This window comes from Corvus cornix, chromosome 8 (assembly GCF_000738735.6).
Source record: "Corvus cornix cornix isolate S_Up_H32 chromosome 8, ASM73873v5, whole genome shotgun sequence".
Classification (NCBI taxonomy): Eukaryota; Metazoa; Chordata; class Aves; order Passeriformes; family Corvidae; genus Corvus; species Corvus cornix.
In genome coordinates, this window is record NC_046338.1 from 25,802,617 (window position 1) to 25,820,801 (window position 18,185).

Genomic DNA, 18,185 nt, shown 5'->3' on the forward strand with positions numbered 1-18,185 from the left:
AGGTTAGATTTGACCAGCGGAGTCAAAACCTGCTGTATGGTTTTCGCTACTCACCTGGCACTATTAAATCTCACTTAGAAGGGACGCAGACTTGGCCAGTACAGCTCAGCCAGAGAGAAATCTGAAATCACAGAAAGAAATCTGCAGCCCAGAAAGTGCTGATGATGGCGAATGCTTTTTCCAGCTCAGGAAAGCTGCTGCCAAGAACAGGACAGTGTGCAAAAAGCACAAATGCTTCCTAAGCAAGGCAGCAGATGCCCCCAGGCAGCTGCCAGCAGGTTTTCTACCTGCCTTCCTACTTCAGGGAAGGACATTCCCTGAAAAGCCCAACAGTTGCATTGACTTTCAGCCTGGGCCAAGTGGGACCTTCACCAACTTCTCGCCTTGCCAGCTGCCATGAAAGCAGCGATGGCAGGTGTGAAATTGCAGGTGACTTGCTTGCTTCTGGCACTCCAATGCTGTCATTTTTGGCTTTTGACAGCCTCTGAGTGGGCAGGATGAGGGAATCACACTGAATTCATGTCTTCTGGAGCAGGCCTTGGGCCATAGAGCACCTGGGTGGAAGGAAAAGGGTTAAAGGGGAGATAGGAAACATTTTGTTCAGGGCTTATTCCATAGGATGATTTCTGGGAAAGGAGGGGTTGCAATCAGGCAGGAGGTATTCATGTCAGGATCTTGGGAAATCAAGCTCAGCCTGGCCCAAACCAAGGGGAAAATATAGCACAGCCTGTCCAACATGAGAAAGCGATGTCCCCACTTTACCTCATCTTGTGTCAGTGCAAACAATCCAGATAACATGAAAATCAGACATGGTGGAATGCTGACATTACATGAACAACCAAGATATCCCATGGGGAAATGATACAGTTTGAGCAGAAAGACACTGGGTGTTGTCCTGGAAAGTCCTATCCTAAGACAGAGAGAAAGGGCCCTGTTCAGTCCTCACTGTATTTCCTTGTCCTTCTCCCTTGTCTCAGTTGGTACCAGGGATCCCAAGTTGGTCCTGGATGGAGAGCGGGGTATGCTGTCTGTCACAGGCTCTTCCCAGACTGGAGTCTGATGTGGATGGCTCCTGAAGGCAGCAGAGGAAAGCTCTTCAGGTGAGCTAGGAACTGCTGGATCACTGTCAGAGAATGGAGAAGATCTCTGCTACTTCACAGCAGATCATGTTTGATCAATGCAACCCATGGAAACAACCAGATGCAGCAGAGGTTCTTCTATTCTGTCTTCTAATCCATGCCTTTCCTACAACTGAGTTAAAAATCTGCATTTTTAAAATGTACCAGACATACAACGTATCTTGTAAAGTAACTGCAACTACTTACAAGTTTTTGGCTCATGGAAGTCACATAACTACTGAAAAGAAATCAGGCATAGATCCCCATTTTCTCCAGACTGCTATTTGTCCAGTTTGGCTGCATTAAATTCAGCAGTGGTTCCTTTAGGCACTGACAAAAGTGTTTCAAATGCTGCCAGACAAAGCTACAAACACACACACACACACACACACACACACACACACACACTCACAATGATCAGTCAATGCTTTTGTTTTGTCACTTTTGCTTCCTGTTTCTTAGAACACACACAGGGCACATTTTGGTTCTCAGCCCATTAAATGGTGAACAAAACCTCACAACATCCTTCCCTGTGTCCTAAGGGGGAGAAAGTCTTGCAGGTCAGCCTTTTTGTGGCAGAAATGGATGATGGAGACTCCATTCACTTTAAAAGCACTTTATTCATGTTTCTGCGTGATCAGGGGAAATGGAGATGGTTGCAAACAGCAGATACTCTACTTCCATGAAGCTCTAGAAAGTGATTCTGCCTTAGAGTAATGCACTGTGCAAGGATAAACCATCTGGAGAAGTTTTAGGAACATGGGCTCCCCTATATTTTTCAATGAGCAAAATTAACTCTGAAGAGCAGGTTTCTTCTTGAGCTTACACCTGAGGAAAGAACTTGTCAGAGGATCCTAGAAAATAGGATTTAAAGAGCCCTGAGAATCTACTTCAAGCTGTCTCAGACTGAGTTATACTGCAGGTGGAGGCTGGTGCTGTGCACCCTGTGCAATGAGCAGGGGCTCTGACAGGAACCTGGGTGGATCCCACTGCAGTGGCACCCCATGTCTGAAAGGATGTTCCAAGCAACCCCAGGGGTTTGGGTGCCAACTCCTACTAAACCATGTCCCCAAGTGCCACATCTACATGTTTTGTAAATACCTCCAGGGATGGTGACAGAATGATACTGAACTCCTTAGAGGAGAGCTCTGGGACCTTCCCAGGAAGAGCAGAGGAGCTATACCAGGGAAATGACATGTCCCTCCTGCCTTCTCTTCCTGCTGCTGGATAGGAGGCCAAACAGGCCTTTGCTCTGATCTGGGACAGCCATCCTTCTGTTCCCATGTCTGGAGCGGGAAAACCTAAGCCTTCAGGGTGTTTGGATGCTGAGGGAACAGGTGCAATAGGGGACCTAAAAAACAACAGATCAGAAAACATATGGGCCTGCCCCAGCTCTTAATTAACCTAATTGCTGTAGCTTCCACAAAGGTCTGCATGTTTTCCTAGTGTGGTTTCCGGTGCAGGCAAGCACCACTCCCTGTGATAGAGAGCAGACACAGTAATGCTCTCAGCAGCCCCTTTCATTCTACAGGGGGCCTTGCAGGACAGACCACCTCCATAAAGCCCAGCTGGTGGGCCCAGGGTGCAGGTTCTTTGCAGCCCACCCCTCCAATGAGATGCTGTGGGCTTCTCTGTAGAGAGAGTGGGGCAAGGAATGAGTTTGGAAAGCTCAGGAGGGTTATCACAGCCCAGTGGTGTGGCTCGTCAGCCTGCCCTCTGTCAGAGGAGGTGACTAGCTGATTGCTGCTGCAGGGCAGTGAGTCACTCAGGCTGCAGGTGGTCGGCTGATAAATGTATTGAGCCAGCTCACCTGCAAGTTCGATGGCACCATGAAACCACTGGGTATTTTTAGAAAGAAACTGTGTCCTGACTGGTGCAAAAAGAACACCAAATGCTCTTTGGTTAAAGAGCACAACTGGGCTGTAGCACTTTCTTCATGACTTCAGACCTAGAGAAAGGGTAGTCAGGAATTTTTACTAACCTCTTTTGTTGCTCAGACAACAGCAATGTTTTTTTACTTGAGTCACTCTTCCTCACTGAAAGTATTTGGAGAAACAAGTCATTCCCAGTTTAGTTAAACATTTGTCTTTCCATGGCACTGAGTTGTAAATAAAGCTGTTGTCCTAAAAATACTAAACTACATTTCCTGAGGTTCAAAGATATCCTCTAACAAAAATTCTTGTGTTGTGCTGCAAACTGAAATGTGAAATTGGCTGTCCAGATGTCTGGTAGTGAGCAGCCCAGCCAGCCAGCCAGCTCTTTGCAAGGGAGCAGCTATTCCCACTGATGTGCTTCAGTCCAGCAGAGCCTCAATCCTTGCTGAAACTCAAGGGCTGGAGACGTGAAGCACAGCAGAAGGAGCTGCCTTGAGAGATGCAGAGATGCCAGTGAGAGAGAGTGCAGTGTCTGCTGCAGGCACATCTTGTCTGGCCAGCCAAGCCAAATGTTTATCACCTTTGGATTCACCATGCTGCCCAAAAAAGCAAAACAGACGTGTAGTAGTGTTGGCAATCTCCGTAGGAACCTCCTGTCTGCCAGATTCTCTCTCCCCGCCCTCCCAGCAGGTGCCAGCTGGGTTTTTGCTTTCTTTCATCCTGTGATTGTGTTTCATCAAAGCAAGCACAGTCACGGGATGCAGAGCCTAAAGGCTTACTAAAATTAGGCCTGATCTTTGGTCCTGTTTGCAAGTAATTTCTAGGCATGGTGATGCCTGACACACAACCTGGCTAAAATCAAGGTTTGCAAGTCCTAAGTGCAGCTATGTTTGTGTTATTGTTTGCAAAGTCCTTTGGAGCAGCTGTGTGCCTGCTAGAACAGACCAGCAGCACACAGACTCGGATCAAAGAGCCCCTGTGAAATAGATCTCAACAGACAAGCAGGCTCCACTATCCAACTACCTGACAGAGGAGAATCACAGGAGAAGCACAGGGGATGCAATTTTGACACAATCACACCATGTTCATACAGTCCCCACGACTCAGTGCTGGTGTCACACGTGTTCACTGCGGAGATCTCTGGGTCTTCTGCAAGAACAACCAATGAACAAAGTCCCAATTAAGTTAAAGGGGCTTAAACAAATCTTTCAAGTTGAATGTAGTGGTTAGTGTTTTAGTGGATCTGGATCTTGCTAAAGCTTTCCTTCCCCCCTCATCCCACAGACCTACTTAAATAACAGTGGTTACTAAAGAGGAATTATGAACAGCAGTTCAGATCCCAAAGTGCAGCCGGAAGAGGTGTTTGGAATACATGTACAAAATACCTTCAAAGAGATGATGAATAAGCAATAGAGGCAAGGAGGGAGAGTAAAAAGTGTGGTTTCTGACTGTTTTTACACTAAGCTCGTGATGGTTTTTGAATGAAGAGGAAGTGTGGATGTTGGGTCCTGGTTTGGCTGATTGCCAAACATGCCATGGAAATCAGTGCCCGTCTGGTAGCGCTACCCTGGGCTAGAAGAGCATTCAATCAGTGCTGGATCTGGAACAACAAATCCTCCCAACCCTGGTCTGCTCTTTGGGCAACAAGTTCGGTCTAGTTCAGGCCTTCATGAAGACCTGGGTGGCCAGCAGTGCTCTGCCAGGCCTGTGCTCAGCTGCCTGCTGCAAAATGGACTTCTAAATAGCAGGAACCAAGGTGAAGCCAATCTCATTCTGCAGCAGCCTGCGTACACCCATGATATTCCTCTGGTGCAGAGCTCTCTGATTTCCTTTTCCCTGCTACGTGGTGTCCCCATAAGCTGCAGCTTGTGAGAAGGAAAGGGATGTATGGGATGTCTCACGGACAGGGATGTCCAGGACAAGGATGGAGAACTGTTTTAAGAATGTATTTGAGAGAATTGAAGGGATTCAAGTGCAAAATAAATAAAAAGGAGTGATTCTCCATTTTCTATTTACGTGTCCTGGAGACTGATGTCCCAGAAGCTCCCTCTGAGTTCCAGAGAGAGATAGGGGAGATCCTGGTGTCAGCCCTGAAACAGGCTGCTCCGAGACTGTTAGAAGCTTTATAGGCCAAATGCAACACCTTACATTTCAGCTGAAAACTAAAGGACAATCAGACCTGCTGAACACCCTTCCAGGAAGCTTTGCAAGGCAGGCTTTTGTTACCACTCTGACTGTAAAGGTCTACAACCTCTCATTTGATGAACAGACAGCAGCATTTTTTTGCCTCCTAACAAGGTTTCCTTAGAAATGGATCCACTGTTGAATCCTGAGCCTGCCTGGCATATTCTGGGGGACATCTGGTGTAAATTCTTCATTATTAGATTACATTAGTTGCAGCAATAATCATTCACATGGGATTACTACATCCAAGCTTGTCTCATTGCCTTTATCCTTTCACACATTGTCTTTCCTGGTTCCCCTTCAAAGGGCTGTTGTGAGTCTGTGTCGAAGCAAGAAATTAACTTGTTAGTAATTTATGCATCATTTCCTCCAGCCACATGTATTTAGGGCAAGATCAATAAAATATAATAAGGAAGAGGGTGGGTATTGTCACCATGGGGCTGAAATAATTCCTTTGGTATCACTGTAAATCCTTCCCTCACACACGAAAACCTGCAGTCCTGTCCATCATTAGTTTGTTTTGCTGGACTGTATGAACAGGACATTGATTCAGCTCTTTTGTTTGCTTGGAGAGTTCATGTCCTGCTACTTCTGCTCGCAGCCACACAAAGTGGAGATTTAAGATTTTGAGAGAGCCGTGTTTCACAGCCTTTCTTATGGCTCCTGTCATGTAATTAAAGCTGTGCCATGTCACACTGGAGATTCATTTCTGGAGTGGCTCCATGCTCTGGCAGATGCTGTAATATGTTAGGTCTGAGAAAGGGAAAGGGATGGGAAGAGGGATCTGAGCACCACAGCTCAGGGCACAGAAAACTTGCTGTTTGTGGGCACTGGGGAGGCAAGCCTGAGTGGATCTGAAAGGTCACTGGCAGGTTTGAGGGGATCTGGAGTCCCTGAGTAGAGATCTGACTGCTGGGCAACCCTTCCTGGGTAAAACAAAAAAAAAAAAGCAGTGCAAGGACGTAAGAGGGGCAATGATTGTGGCTGACAGAGCACACTGGACTTCTATGGCTCCTAAAGACGAGTGTCTTCTCTCACGTCCTGGCTTCAATCCAGACTACCCTGCAGGGTTTCAGATCCATGAGAACTTGAATTTGAGGAATTTGTGGCAGTTTTGGATTAAGAATTTCCTGAAAATGCTAACAAAATCAAACCAGCAATTTGTCACCCTTGCTAGCTCTGCATGCCTGCATTCCCTGTGGCTTCTCCTGTAGATGTTCTGGCACTTGGCACTGATGTGGAAGGGACTGTGTGGCCCAGCTTGGCTTTGGCAATGTTCTGGCTGCTGCTCTCAGCAGTGCAGAGTTTCTAAATCCTGCAAGTCTCTGGAAGGCAATGTCTTGAGACCACTCTGCACTTTGGGGCCTGTATGTTTTGTTGCTGTAAATGTGGAGAAATCTTGCAGAGGGAGGTGTTTAAAACCCCCTCGAACGTCTGACTCACACCCCAGAGGAATTCTTGGTGGAGTTGTGCTGGGCTGGGCAGCACACAGTGTACAGGATGGGGCAGTGGAGGCAGATTAATCTTGTCCTTCACAACCCCGGCAGTGTTGACACAGCCTGAAGGGGAGCGCAAAGGAGATGAGATACCAAGATTATCAGTTCAGACAGGGGAGAGGAATGCTGTTTGCTTGTAGCTCTTCTCCACCAGGACTGGCAAAATCCAAACATGAGGGAAGATGTCTATGCATGGTTAGAGAATGTAACAGAGATAAGCGAGCACAGGAACAAGGCCAGGGGCTCTAACTTCAGCACCAGAAAAACCGGTCACAGCACAGGCTGGTTGTTTTCTGAAAGCCTTCTGGAGACAAGGGTCTGTCCAGGTCACCTGCAAGAGCTAGGGACACTGCCCAGAAATGTGTACAGGACATTGCTACCTTCACACCTGCTCCCAATGTCCTCAGACAGCTTCAGTGAGACAAAACCAGCTATGCTTGGTCTCCACTGGAATCCAGTGGTGATGAGGCTAACACTGCCACCTTCTTGATATTTGTTACCAGACAGAGCTGGTGCAGATGAGAAAAAAAAGTCAACTGGCAGAGAGAAGGAGGAAAGCAGAACTGAGACAGATGCTCAGACTGGATGGATGGCAGTTGTTTGCTTGGTTTTGTTCCTTTAGGAGCTGGGATTAGAAGAGAAGTTGCTTCCAGGAGACACTTTCTCAGCAGAGCCACTGCGGACAGACTGCTTTGCGTGGCAGGGCCTTTCCCAGGCAGCCCGTGCAGCCAGCCCTCCCCTGCCCTCCCCCTGGCATTGCAACATCTCCCGCTTTCCAAAGAGACAGGAGCCTGAAGAGCAAACACAGGAAACCCCAGCCCCGGTCAAGGTCTGGGAGGTAAATTTGTAACTTAGGACAGATTGTGAAGATGCTGCTCTGTAATATGTAAATATTCCTTTCTTTCTCCAACAGCCCAGAGCCACTGAGAGAGCTGATCCCAAACCTCCCTTCATGGTTGAGTCTGCTGAAGAGACAGGACGCAGATTGGAAATGCAGCCGGGCACACAGGCTCCTTATTCCCTGGAGATGGGATCCTTCCCTCACTTCTGTAAGTCCTGCCCTGACCCCGGGCTCAGCTGGGGGCTGGGAGGCTGCATGGGACACCACTGTGAGCATTGCCAAGAAGTGTGGGGTGTGCCCAGCCTCCTGGGCATGCTGCTCCTTTAGCCATCAGTGCAAACTGAACAGAGCCTTTATGGGGCACCCTTCAATTTGGGTGCAGGTTTTGGAAACAAACCCTCATAACACTGTGCTGCACTCTCCACTGCAGGAGAGTTTAGACACTGGAAAAAGCTATTTAATGGGAATGGTGGAGGTGTGATGGGACAGATGGGCTGGGGAAGGAGGTGGCAGCTCTGTTCTTGAAGGTCTTTGGTCTGATTTGGGGCAGGAAGATGGGCAAGTTGAGCTTGTGTTCCTCTGTGCTTCTTCTAGACCTGTGAGTCTGTGCTTTCTTCCCACAATGGAGGGAAAGAAAAGTGTTTGGGGTGTGGAAGGGGATACTATATTTATTGATGGCTTCTATTAAAGGAGTTCTGGGGATCAGCTCATAAAGGTTAAAAAAGAACAGGTGGAAGTTACCCGTAGAGCTAGTTAAGGGTTTTCCATGAGAATAATACTTTTAACAAAGTGATGGTTCACTAAAAACTGAACCTCACCCTAGATAAATATTGATTTTGTCAAATATATTAAATATGTGTGTGTATGTACAGAGAGAGAGAGAATTCCACTGGAAAACTGTCTTAATGGCCTAATTAATTTCAGATCCCTTTGAACCTGGTTTGGGTTTTGACCTGATTTAATGTGTTTCACCACCTCTGCTGCATGTGAGCTTTTTGCAATATATGTGTATCAATATTCTGACCAAAAGGAATATACTTATTTGCCTTTATATATTTCCAAGTCACACAAAATATAAACCAGCTACCTCTCTTGCTGCTTTATTAGTAAATATGTCACATATCCATATCAGTATCAAGTTTAATTAGCATCAGCAGGTACACTATTTGCCTGATTCCTATATATCAGTGGCACAGTGCTGGAATTGATCCAGTCAGATGCAAAGTAACCTTTGCACTGGTTCTGAACTCTGGGAATCAAAACCAACCTGTGTTGGGCAGGTGCGTAAGAAAAGGACAGAGAAAAAATTATATTCTTGTCTCTGAGCTCTAAAAAATTGTCATGAGAGCCACAAAGGCTCTCATCCCGCCAGCCTATTTTCACCCCTCAGGATGAAGGAAGGCTGTACAAGGTCCCTGTCTGGTGCTCAGCCTCAGTCTCAGTTTCAGGCTTAGACCCCAGACCCTGTTGTCTGGAAGTGATCCACAGAGGATTTGTCACCAGCTGCAGCCAACAGAACCCAGAGATGAAGTCTAGCGTGTGCTGCCCAAACCAGTTGCAGGTACTCACAGGCTGGCCCCTTCCACTCTGCATCTGTCAATAAAGTGAGCATCCTTCCCATCCTGACTTTTCCCAGCTGACCTTTTTAAGCCCAGTCGCAGGTTCTGCCCAATCTTCCCTTTGACAGCTCTGAAGATTCATTCTGAACGTTGCAGAGGCAGTTGGTTTAGCGGAGAGGTCTGCAACCTTTCCTGGGCTGGCCTGCCTTTCCCTCCTCAGAGACAAGCTCACGCACACCCGACACTTGCGGGGAGCTGGGAGATGCTGCCTTTACCATGGTCCCCTTCAGACAGCTTGGAGCTGGCTTTTGCATGAGAAAGAAATGTCTGTGTGAAGTCAGGGAGCTGGGAAATCACAGGTGACTGGAACAACAGCAACAACTCCTACTGCAACTTTCATGTAACATCAGTGACCTCCGAGGGAGAAGACTTTTATTACTGAGCTACTCCTTGCACTGGAGAAGGAACAGTAAAAGAACTTTAATTAGCTAATGAGAAGGAGGTTACTCCTAGACTAGACCTAGAGTGTTGTAGAAGGCATCACTGCAGTGACAGCAGTAGAGGAAAGGGTGGAAATGTATTTGTTGCAGATATTTTCTGCTTCAGCTAAAGTCCCAAGGGCTTTTTTACCCAGGATGAGGCTAGAGGGTGGTTTGGAATTAGATCTCTCTTATCCTGTGATCTTGTTTGGTTTCTTTCCTTGCTCTTGCTGCAGTAGCTTGCTGGGGTGATTCAGAAACTGAGCTGAAAGCCTTCACCATGTGCCTGGTGTGATGCCTGGCCCTGTAAGTCCCTCGCCTGGGCTAAGCAATATCCCGCTGCCCAGAAGGCACTGCCTTGCTGGGCTGCCCTTGGGAAAGGGAGAGACAGAAGCTGTCTGGAGCAGGTTCCTCTGTGCCCTCTCCCGTGGCCAAGGGGCAGTGCAGCAGCTCTGAAGGACCAGGATGCCAATGCCTGTTCTGTCCTTGATGTCGGTGGTTGCTGAGCACACAGCTCTCTTGTCAGATGAGCCCTTCTGCCCTGTGGGGTTTTTGCAAAGCTCTTATTTCCTTTCTTGTTACAGTTTCTTAGTGGAAAGCCTTTGATACAGTTCTGGCAGAAATTGCTCTCACCATGGCATGCCTCTTCTGAATTTTCTCCAGAAACATTGCTGGATCCTGAACAAGACATTTTGGGGCCAGGTTTTGGATGGTCCATTGTGGTCCTGTGAGGGGTGACAGAGGGGACGGCTTCATTGTGGGGAAGCCAGGCTGCCTCCACTCTCAACTGGCAGAAGTCCTATGCTGTCAGGAGTTTTACAATGTATTTACAATGTATTTTTTGTTATCGCTTATATTACTGTGGTTATATATGTATTTATTACTAGAGTAACTAGAGTTTTCAGTGTTTGGAGGAAGAAAAGCATTACACTGCAAATCTTGTAGGAGAAGCTGAGTTCAGATACTGAGACAGACTCAGGGGTGGATTCTTCTGTTGTTGGCACTAGCCCTGCTGGGCTTGAGGGCACAAAGCCGAAGTGCACAAGGAATCTCAGCCTCCTTCTAAAAACAAACAGAATCTGAGTCTGCCATCCCTCAGCACCCTGGGGAGTACATGGTGCATCTGCTGCAAACCCAGAGTGGATGAAGTTCCCTGGGGAGTTTGGCTGTTTTGAGGTGCAGGCTCACTCCTTTCCCCTTGGGTCCATTTCTTTGGGATCCCCAGTCGAAAGGAAGGCATGAGAGAAAAGGTGTCTTGTCTGGGTGCTGAGAGCTGTGCTTCCTGGTCCTTTGCATAGGAGCCAGCAGGGTTACAGGAGGATATAGCACTGTTTTGGGAGGAAGGCTGCCTCAATGGATGGCCGGCCCTGCAGGCAATGAAGGGGTTAAAGCTCAGCCGTTCTGCCCAATCAGTCTGGCTTGCCTGTAATAACCAATTAACGAAGTGTAATTGTGCAAATCCATATGTGGCAGTAATTACCAGAGAGATTAATGGATTCCTTCCTTTCTAAGCGGACCCCACCGCAGCTTGCCAGCGTCCCCCCGCCACCTGAAAGGGTTCGGAGAGGGGGGAAAGCGGGAGCCGCTCTTCCCTGGACACTCTGTGATGAAGCCAAGCGGACAGGGAGGCCCTGTGGGAACTGCCCCGTGCTTGTTTAAATAACCCTTTTCATCTCCCTGCTTTCCTTACGGACAGCTCGCTGCTCCCTGGCTTGGACGCGGCCTCTTGAGGACAGTTCGTGCCCAGCCTGTCGGGGCCCGGGCTGCCATGTCCCTGCCCTCCCCATTGTCCATTCATTCCCTCCTCCCTGTTCCCCTGTTTAGCCCTAATTGCTTCAGAATATCGCGTCTGTTTGCCCTCTTCTTTTGTAGCTTTGTTATTTTAGTTGCAATGGGTAATCCAGCAAACTGTTAAAGGCATACACGAGGCGAGGAGGGGACAGCAGGGCGCCTGGGGCAGGTTTTCAGGCCAGGATATGGGGTTGCATTTGGGGGATGGCAGCTTGCAGGCAGGCTGGGCCTGACACATGATCTCGGGTGGGTTTTCTTAGGGACATGTGACCACAGAAGCCAAGAGTGATCCTGGAGCCTGTGAATACTTCCCCCTCCTAATGCTCTGGGTGGTGAAACAGGGCATTGAGTCCTGCTGAGGGAGGAGGGGGTGCATTTTCAGACCTGTTCCCTGGCAAATCACCAACTGGGCAGCACAGACCCCTCCACAGCTGCACCAGCACATTGAGCATTTGAGATGCTAAGTGGCTTGTCCCAGCCTGGTTAGACTTAACTCCACATCACACACGTCTGAGCGCTGCTGACCCACGGGGAGAGGGAGCTGGGAGAGCTCAGCCCCGTGTCTGTGCTGGGCGATGCTCCCTGCCCCTGACAGGAATCTCGTGCAGAGCCCCAGCCCGTGGGGAGGGCTGATGTGCTGGCCGGGGAGCCATCCGTCACCAGCCGCACGCACAGGGCTGCACGTGCCCCGGGGGTGGCTGTGCCTGCTCAGCAGGGGATGGGGCAGGTGGCCGGGGAGCCTTTCACTGGGATGCCAGGGAGTGGTCACATCACATCTCGCGTCAAGCATCCTCCCTGCCTTCCTCTCCAGGCTGAAAAAGCGATGCTGGGGTTTGAACCTGGGTCTGTGAATTTATTTGTGTGTGTTTATCTGTGTGCAGGCTGGGACTTGGACTTGGGATAGGTCAGAGCTGTGTGGGCCAGGTGAGAGCTTGTCCTGGATGTAAAAAGCAGTCAGACAGAGCCAAGTCAAAGGTCAATCCATCTTGAAAATGATGGATGCTTCCAGGGAAGATAAGAGCAGAGTGTGTTTGAGTGTCCTTCCTCCAGCAGGTACCTACCAGCAGCCTCTGCCCTGAACTGCTCAGCATCTTCCATCACTGATAACCCTGTGGGTCCAGGACTGGCTGCCCCAAATCTGTGATGATATCTGCACAGATATCCCTGTAGAGCACATCTGGCCCTTGCCTGGCTGTTCTCTGGCAGCCCTGACCCCACTCACTGCCACATACACATGGTGACAGATGTAAATGGCCTTTTTCTTACTGCTGACTTGTTGCAAAGGCCAGGAATGTGGCTGCTCCGAGGGAGTGGATGTGTAAGGTGCTCATCAGAGACACAAGCAAGGCTCTTCTCCAAGGAGGATTACAGATGATGGGGGAGGTTCTGGGAGATTCTTTCCTGGAGGTGATGGGAATGCACAGAAAGGTGCAAATTCCTAGAGGATTGGGAGAGGTGGAGAACACTGACTGAGATTCTGCTTTTGGGTCTCCTTGCTTGGTGTTCTGGGAGCCAGGCCACACAGATAGCTTGGTTTCCATCCAGGAAAAGGTGCCAGGGCTGCTCTTGGGTATTCCAAATGGGATTGTTTTGTTTGTCAGAGAGGTGTGTCTGTTGGAGGCCCTTGATTCTTTTAGCTCTTCCATTTCAACCAACCACAGGTTCATCAATACTCCTCTTCCCTTGCTGCTGGGTCATCCTAGGTGGGAGATTATGTGTGCCAAAACACAGCATGTAAACATGTTTCCTCGGTCTGCTCTGCTTGTGGGATCTTGAGGTAGCCCATGTCTTGGGGGAGCAGCCTTTCTGGAAATCTTCCCACCAGGCACAGATGCCCAGGCGGAATCAGGGAAATAGTTGGGACACTGAGGGATGTATCTTGCACAGTTTATGGCATGCTTGAAGTGTTGGGTCCTTGCTGCCCTGGATTTTAGGTGCCAGGGCTGCAAGATTTAGTAGATAGGTGTGATTTAAAAGCCTCAATAATTAAATGAGTCATGGAGACTGATTTGTGAGGATATGGCTTGGCTCTCAAATGTCCAGAGTTCCCAGTGGGAACATCCCTGTGCTGACTCCCAAACTGTGCTTGGGAACTATCTGATGGGAAGTGCCAGTCTGCAACGACCAGGACAGACCCTGGGACTGTGCCCCAGGACTGGCGAATTTATCAACCTTTGGGGGTGTGCTGCTGGTCTGGAAAACTTAAGGCCTGAAAAGGGACTGGGCTCCAGATTTTTCAGCTGGGATATGTCTGGCTAGCAGAGGAGACAGCTCTGTGGAGAAGCTGATCTTCAGGGCTTGCTTTAATAAGCTGACTTAAGTCAGTGCACATCAGTGCAGTGCCAGTACTTGAGTATGCCCACATCATCCCAGGTCATTTCTCTGCTTCTGCTGTGTAGAGGCTACTCCTTCTGCTCAGAGGCTCAAAAGGACAGGGCCAAAGTGTGTGGCTGGTGCTCTTCTTTCTCCCTCTTTCTCTACTGTGAAGGAGTTGAGGGGCAAAGAGCAGATATTTGACAGCAAATGTCATTCCACATCCCTGCAAATTCTTCACGTGCTTGCTCCTTGCTGCTGGGCTGTCTCATGTGGTGTGGTCTGTCCCTGTCTTGATTCAGGGCTGTTCCTTTCCTTAGGGCATAGGGAATTCTGTCATGCTCCCATGGCTTTAAATACCAGTGGATTTTCCATTTGGTGGAGGGGAACATGTGGCTTTTGAGAGGAGACTATGAAAGCAATGGAGGGCATTGATGAGGAAAGGGATGCTCACTGTAGCTGGCTCCTTACCCACCTGTTGGCTGCACAGGGAGGAGAAGGGATTTAAACATCTTCTGCAGGGAAACACTGGGAGGAACCCATCTTGTGGGAGAACATTTTGGCTGAGTTTCATGTTGTGTTTATCTCCCTTCAGCTGCCACTGGAAGGTGAGTCCCAGGGGAGGGACAGCTGCTAGGACAGATGAGAGGTTGTGTGTCTGTGTGGGCAAGGCACAGAGGTGGCTTGGTCCTCTGCATGTCAAACAGACTGGGCTGGCGGAATGTTAACTGAAATTGGTTGTGTCTATAAAGAGATGATCTCAAAATGAACCTGTTGCTCTTCTGTGAAGTGGAAATGTCTGCATGGCTTAGGGGACAGACACAAACTACCAAGAGTGGAGTGGTTTGAGCCACCAGAGGAGGCAGAGACAGTGAGGGCTAAGGTGAGGTCTTTATATCCCCCTTCTCCTTTTTTTACTGCCAGTTAATGAAGGAATTCTTTGGGCATTTCTTACCTTAAATACATTTTATGCCTCATGTCCTTGGGCAACAAGACTTGGGTTGTGCTTCATTTCTTCCAGTTGCCATGCCTGGGCTGTGTCTCTGGATCCAGTGTTTGTGGAGAGGCTGCACAGGCATATCTGCACCAGAGCATGGACAGGGGTGTATCTCTTGGCAAAGATGGGGTCTGGTTTACTGGTTAGGGGGGTGCGGTGTGGGTTTTTTTTCCCCCTGATGACTCAGAAGCATCATAGGTGTCAGCTGGGGGTTTGCATGTGCAGGGTTGCTGGATGAGGGTATTTGGAGCAATGGAAACTTGTTCCAAGGCTTGCTTGAAATTCCTGAGTGGAGTTCAGGAGACCCTTCCCCAGGAATACTGTGTCCTTACAGAAACAAGAGATTTTTGTGCATGAGAGGAGAAAGCAAAGCCTTGAGAAACCTGCCTCTCTCCCTCCTTCTTGAGGACACACTTGTGTTTTACTGGTATTTGATTTCCTTCCTTACTCTCAGGGGACCCAATGGACAGGAAGAAATCTACTGTAAAAGGGGTTAGTGTGCCAATGGCACTTGCAGAAGTGAAGTGGAGGTGGGATCCAGGTGAACTGTCTGGTTCTGAGGAGCTCCAAGCATCCTGTGAGAGGGGCAGCATCCCACTGTGGCTTATAGAAAATGCCTCACTGACTGGAGCAAGGACTAAACTCCAAAGACAGCTGGCTGAGAAGTGCTGACTGCAGCTGTGCCTTGGTGATTTGGTGGATGTGACTTTTGGGCCTTTGGTCCAGATCAGAAGCTCTGTGGCCATGTGACTCATCATGCTAATCTGGCATAAATGCCCTCTCCTTCCTCAGATCTTTTCTAATTATTGTAGTGGGCCAATTTGATAGGACAGGCTCTATCCTGGATCAGATATGCTGGCTGCCAGGGAGCAGACTCTATTGGAGACACGAAAGGAGAGACAGGAGTGATTCAGAGAAAGCTGGAGCCCTCACTGTGGCATTCATGCGACAGTGTGCAGTCAGATGCTGACACCTGATCCAGGCAGTGCTCAGTGCAGAAACCCAGTGTGAACAAGCTTAAAGCTGTGGCCTTTCTGCCTTGGAGAAAACACGGATTAGAAATCCAAAAGTACATGCTGAGCTCCCCTCTCCCATGGCAGGACACAGAGGGGCCTGGAATTAGATGTCTTATGATAGATATCAACCTTCTGGGCTTTTGGGGCCTGGCTGCTGTGGCTGGGACCTTGGGGACCCATGGCTGTGCCCTCAGCCATGAAGGTACTGGTGGCTACCCCTTGATGTGAAGCTGTTCCTCTTGGATGCCTCCAGCTCTCCTCCCCTGAGAAAGGAGATACTCCAAGCAGAAATAACCCCTGTTACCTTGAACTCCAGGATAGCCACGTTTGCCTGTCTGGTATAAATAGACCATCTGAGGCAGCCAGATGTGATGGAGATTGACAGGTTGTCTCTGGAGTTTTGCACTTGCTGAAGCAGGAGGAAATGTAAAAGCATGAATGTGGGGATGCACAGCATGAGAGCAGCAAGCAAAACCCCCCAGCTGCACAGAAGGCCATGGCACCTGCTGGGGGGATGCAGGTGGGGGCCCTTTGTGGTCCTGTGCAGGCCACTGCTGTGACAAGACCTTCCCCAGCCTGTGCTGAGCTCCGGTGGCCATGCAAGGTCCAGCAGCTGCCTTGTGTGTCACCCAGCTCAGGCTCTTGCCAAGAAGGGGAAGAGTCTGCTCACAGACATCCAGGTTTCCCAGCAAAAAGAGAATGAAGAATAGAGCAGGATCAAGGGGGAAAAAAAAGAGGTTGAAAGCTTTCCAGAAGTTCTGTAGAGATAGGTACGGGGACCAAGTTTCACTTAGGTAGTTTGTTTCTAGGTAGTCAGAGAAGCCTCTAAATCAGCATTTTCTTGTGACTGAAGGTTTCCTTTTAAATTTTTTTAAAGTCCTTGTCCCTACAAGCAATAACGTAGGGTTGACCTGGACAAGGAACATCTTCTGTTGAAATGTTTTTCTGAAAAATGGTTGCTGTGGGAAAACTGGAAAATTGCATGGGCCGTGTCTTTCAAGATTTCTCTGAGAACATTTTTTTTTTCCCCCCAGGAGATGAGAAAATCCTGGTCAGGGTGTAGTTTTCTTTGAAGGAAGATAACCTAGCTGTTTTCAGGCATTTTGCAGAAATCCCAGCTCCACATCATGTGAACGGCAGGGTTAGAGATGGGCTTGTGTTTAAACGACAACCTGTATGTTCTCTGGTGCTCTGATTGGAAAGTTTGCTTGCAGAGTGGTATCAAGGAGGTACCAAGTGAACCTTTCTTCACCTGTCCTTTGAATATCCCTTGCTGAACACCAAATGACTTGTCAAGGTGAGCTTAAGAGTTGAGTGTTCTCTTCCCAACAAAATCTCTTCTGGACACAAGGCCCTTTTGTCAGAGACCTGCTTTTGGATCTGAGTGACTTCAGCACTTGCACATAGAAATCCTCATTTCATTCAGTGCTCATCCAGCCTGGAATCCTGGTTTTACAGCACAGTTTGCTGTCTTGTACCATGGACAAGAGAAATAAGGTGCTCAGCTTGAAGTGTGAGGGATGGGTGACTCTCTCAGTTGAAATACTGGGGTTCCTTTCTTGTCTCCCTGATCTGTATTCCAGAAAAGGTAAAAAGGTAGAGTGACCTGTCTGAAAGCAGGCAGGGAGCCATGAACTCCCAAACTCTGAGCTTCCACTCTTGACCCACCCATTGCTTCTGGATACAATGCATGCCCAAATCTCTTTGTGGTGCCGCACAAGTCTCCTTCATTACAGGCTTGCTTATTCCCTTGCAAGCCCAACCCAAACCAATCCACACTTTTGACAAAGGAATATTTTCCAGAGGATCCAAATGCTACTTTTTTGGATCCACCTTCCCAGGAACACTTTGCTGCATGCTTTTCCATGACGCTACTGCTGCTGACCTTTCTGCTCTGGCAAGGGGGAGGCTCTGGGAAGCACATAGGCAGTGATTCTTCACTGTTACAAAGGCCGGGATTGTTGGCAGCTTGACGCCCCAGAAAGTGTCTAATTGACTTGACTCTCTCTAGCTGGGCTCCGAATGGATTTTCTGCCTCAGGATATCTTGGCGTTATAGTGGACCTGTTGTTTTTGCTGCCCTCATGATATTCAAAAGTGCATTGTTGGAGCAGAAAGCGTGAGTCAGAGCGGATGTGCGGAGGGAGCTGCCTGTCACCCCATGAGCCACTGCCAGCGCACAGGAGCGAGACAGGGTCACCTGCCAGCCGCACTCAAGGGCTTAAAACTCTCTTGGAGCATCCCGGAGTGTGAGCTTGGCTTGATGGGTACAGCTGACAGGCATAAATCTGCCCTTTGCATCTCAGGGAACATTAGCATGAAAATATCTCTGCTAGTTTAGCAATGTTTGTCCACTCCAGTGCATCTCCAGGGTGGGCTTGGTCCAGGTGCCTTCTGAGCTGGGCAGAGGCCTTGTCAGGTATCTCTGTCACCTTGCACAAATGCCTGTGAGTGCTTTACTGTCATCTGTGTCAATATATGTAAGTGCCACCACTGGTGCCTGTCTGAGGAGGTAATT

The 18,185-nt window shown here is 48.8% G+C and overlaps 1 protein-coding gene across 1 annotated transcript in view; it reads left to right on the forward strand.

Moving 5' to 3' along the window:
• Positions 1 to 7,427: 7,427 nt before the first annotated feature.
• Positions 7,428 to 18,185, forward strand: part of RXRG (retinoid X receptor gamma) — a 37,212-nt gene continuing 26,454 nt past the window's right edge. Inside the window, exons 1-2 of the mRNA XM_019291408.3 lie at positions 7,428 to 7,501; positions 7,586 to 7,721. Coding sequence (XP_019146953.1) covers positions 7,625 to 7,721 — 97 coding nt within the window. The 5' untranslated portion in view covers positions 7,428 to 7,501; positions 7,586 to 7,624. The remainder of the gene's footprint in view (positions 7,502 to 7,585; positions 7,722 to 18,185) is intronic.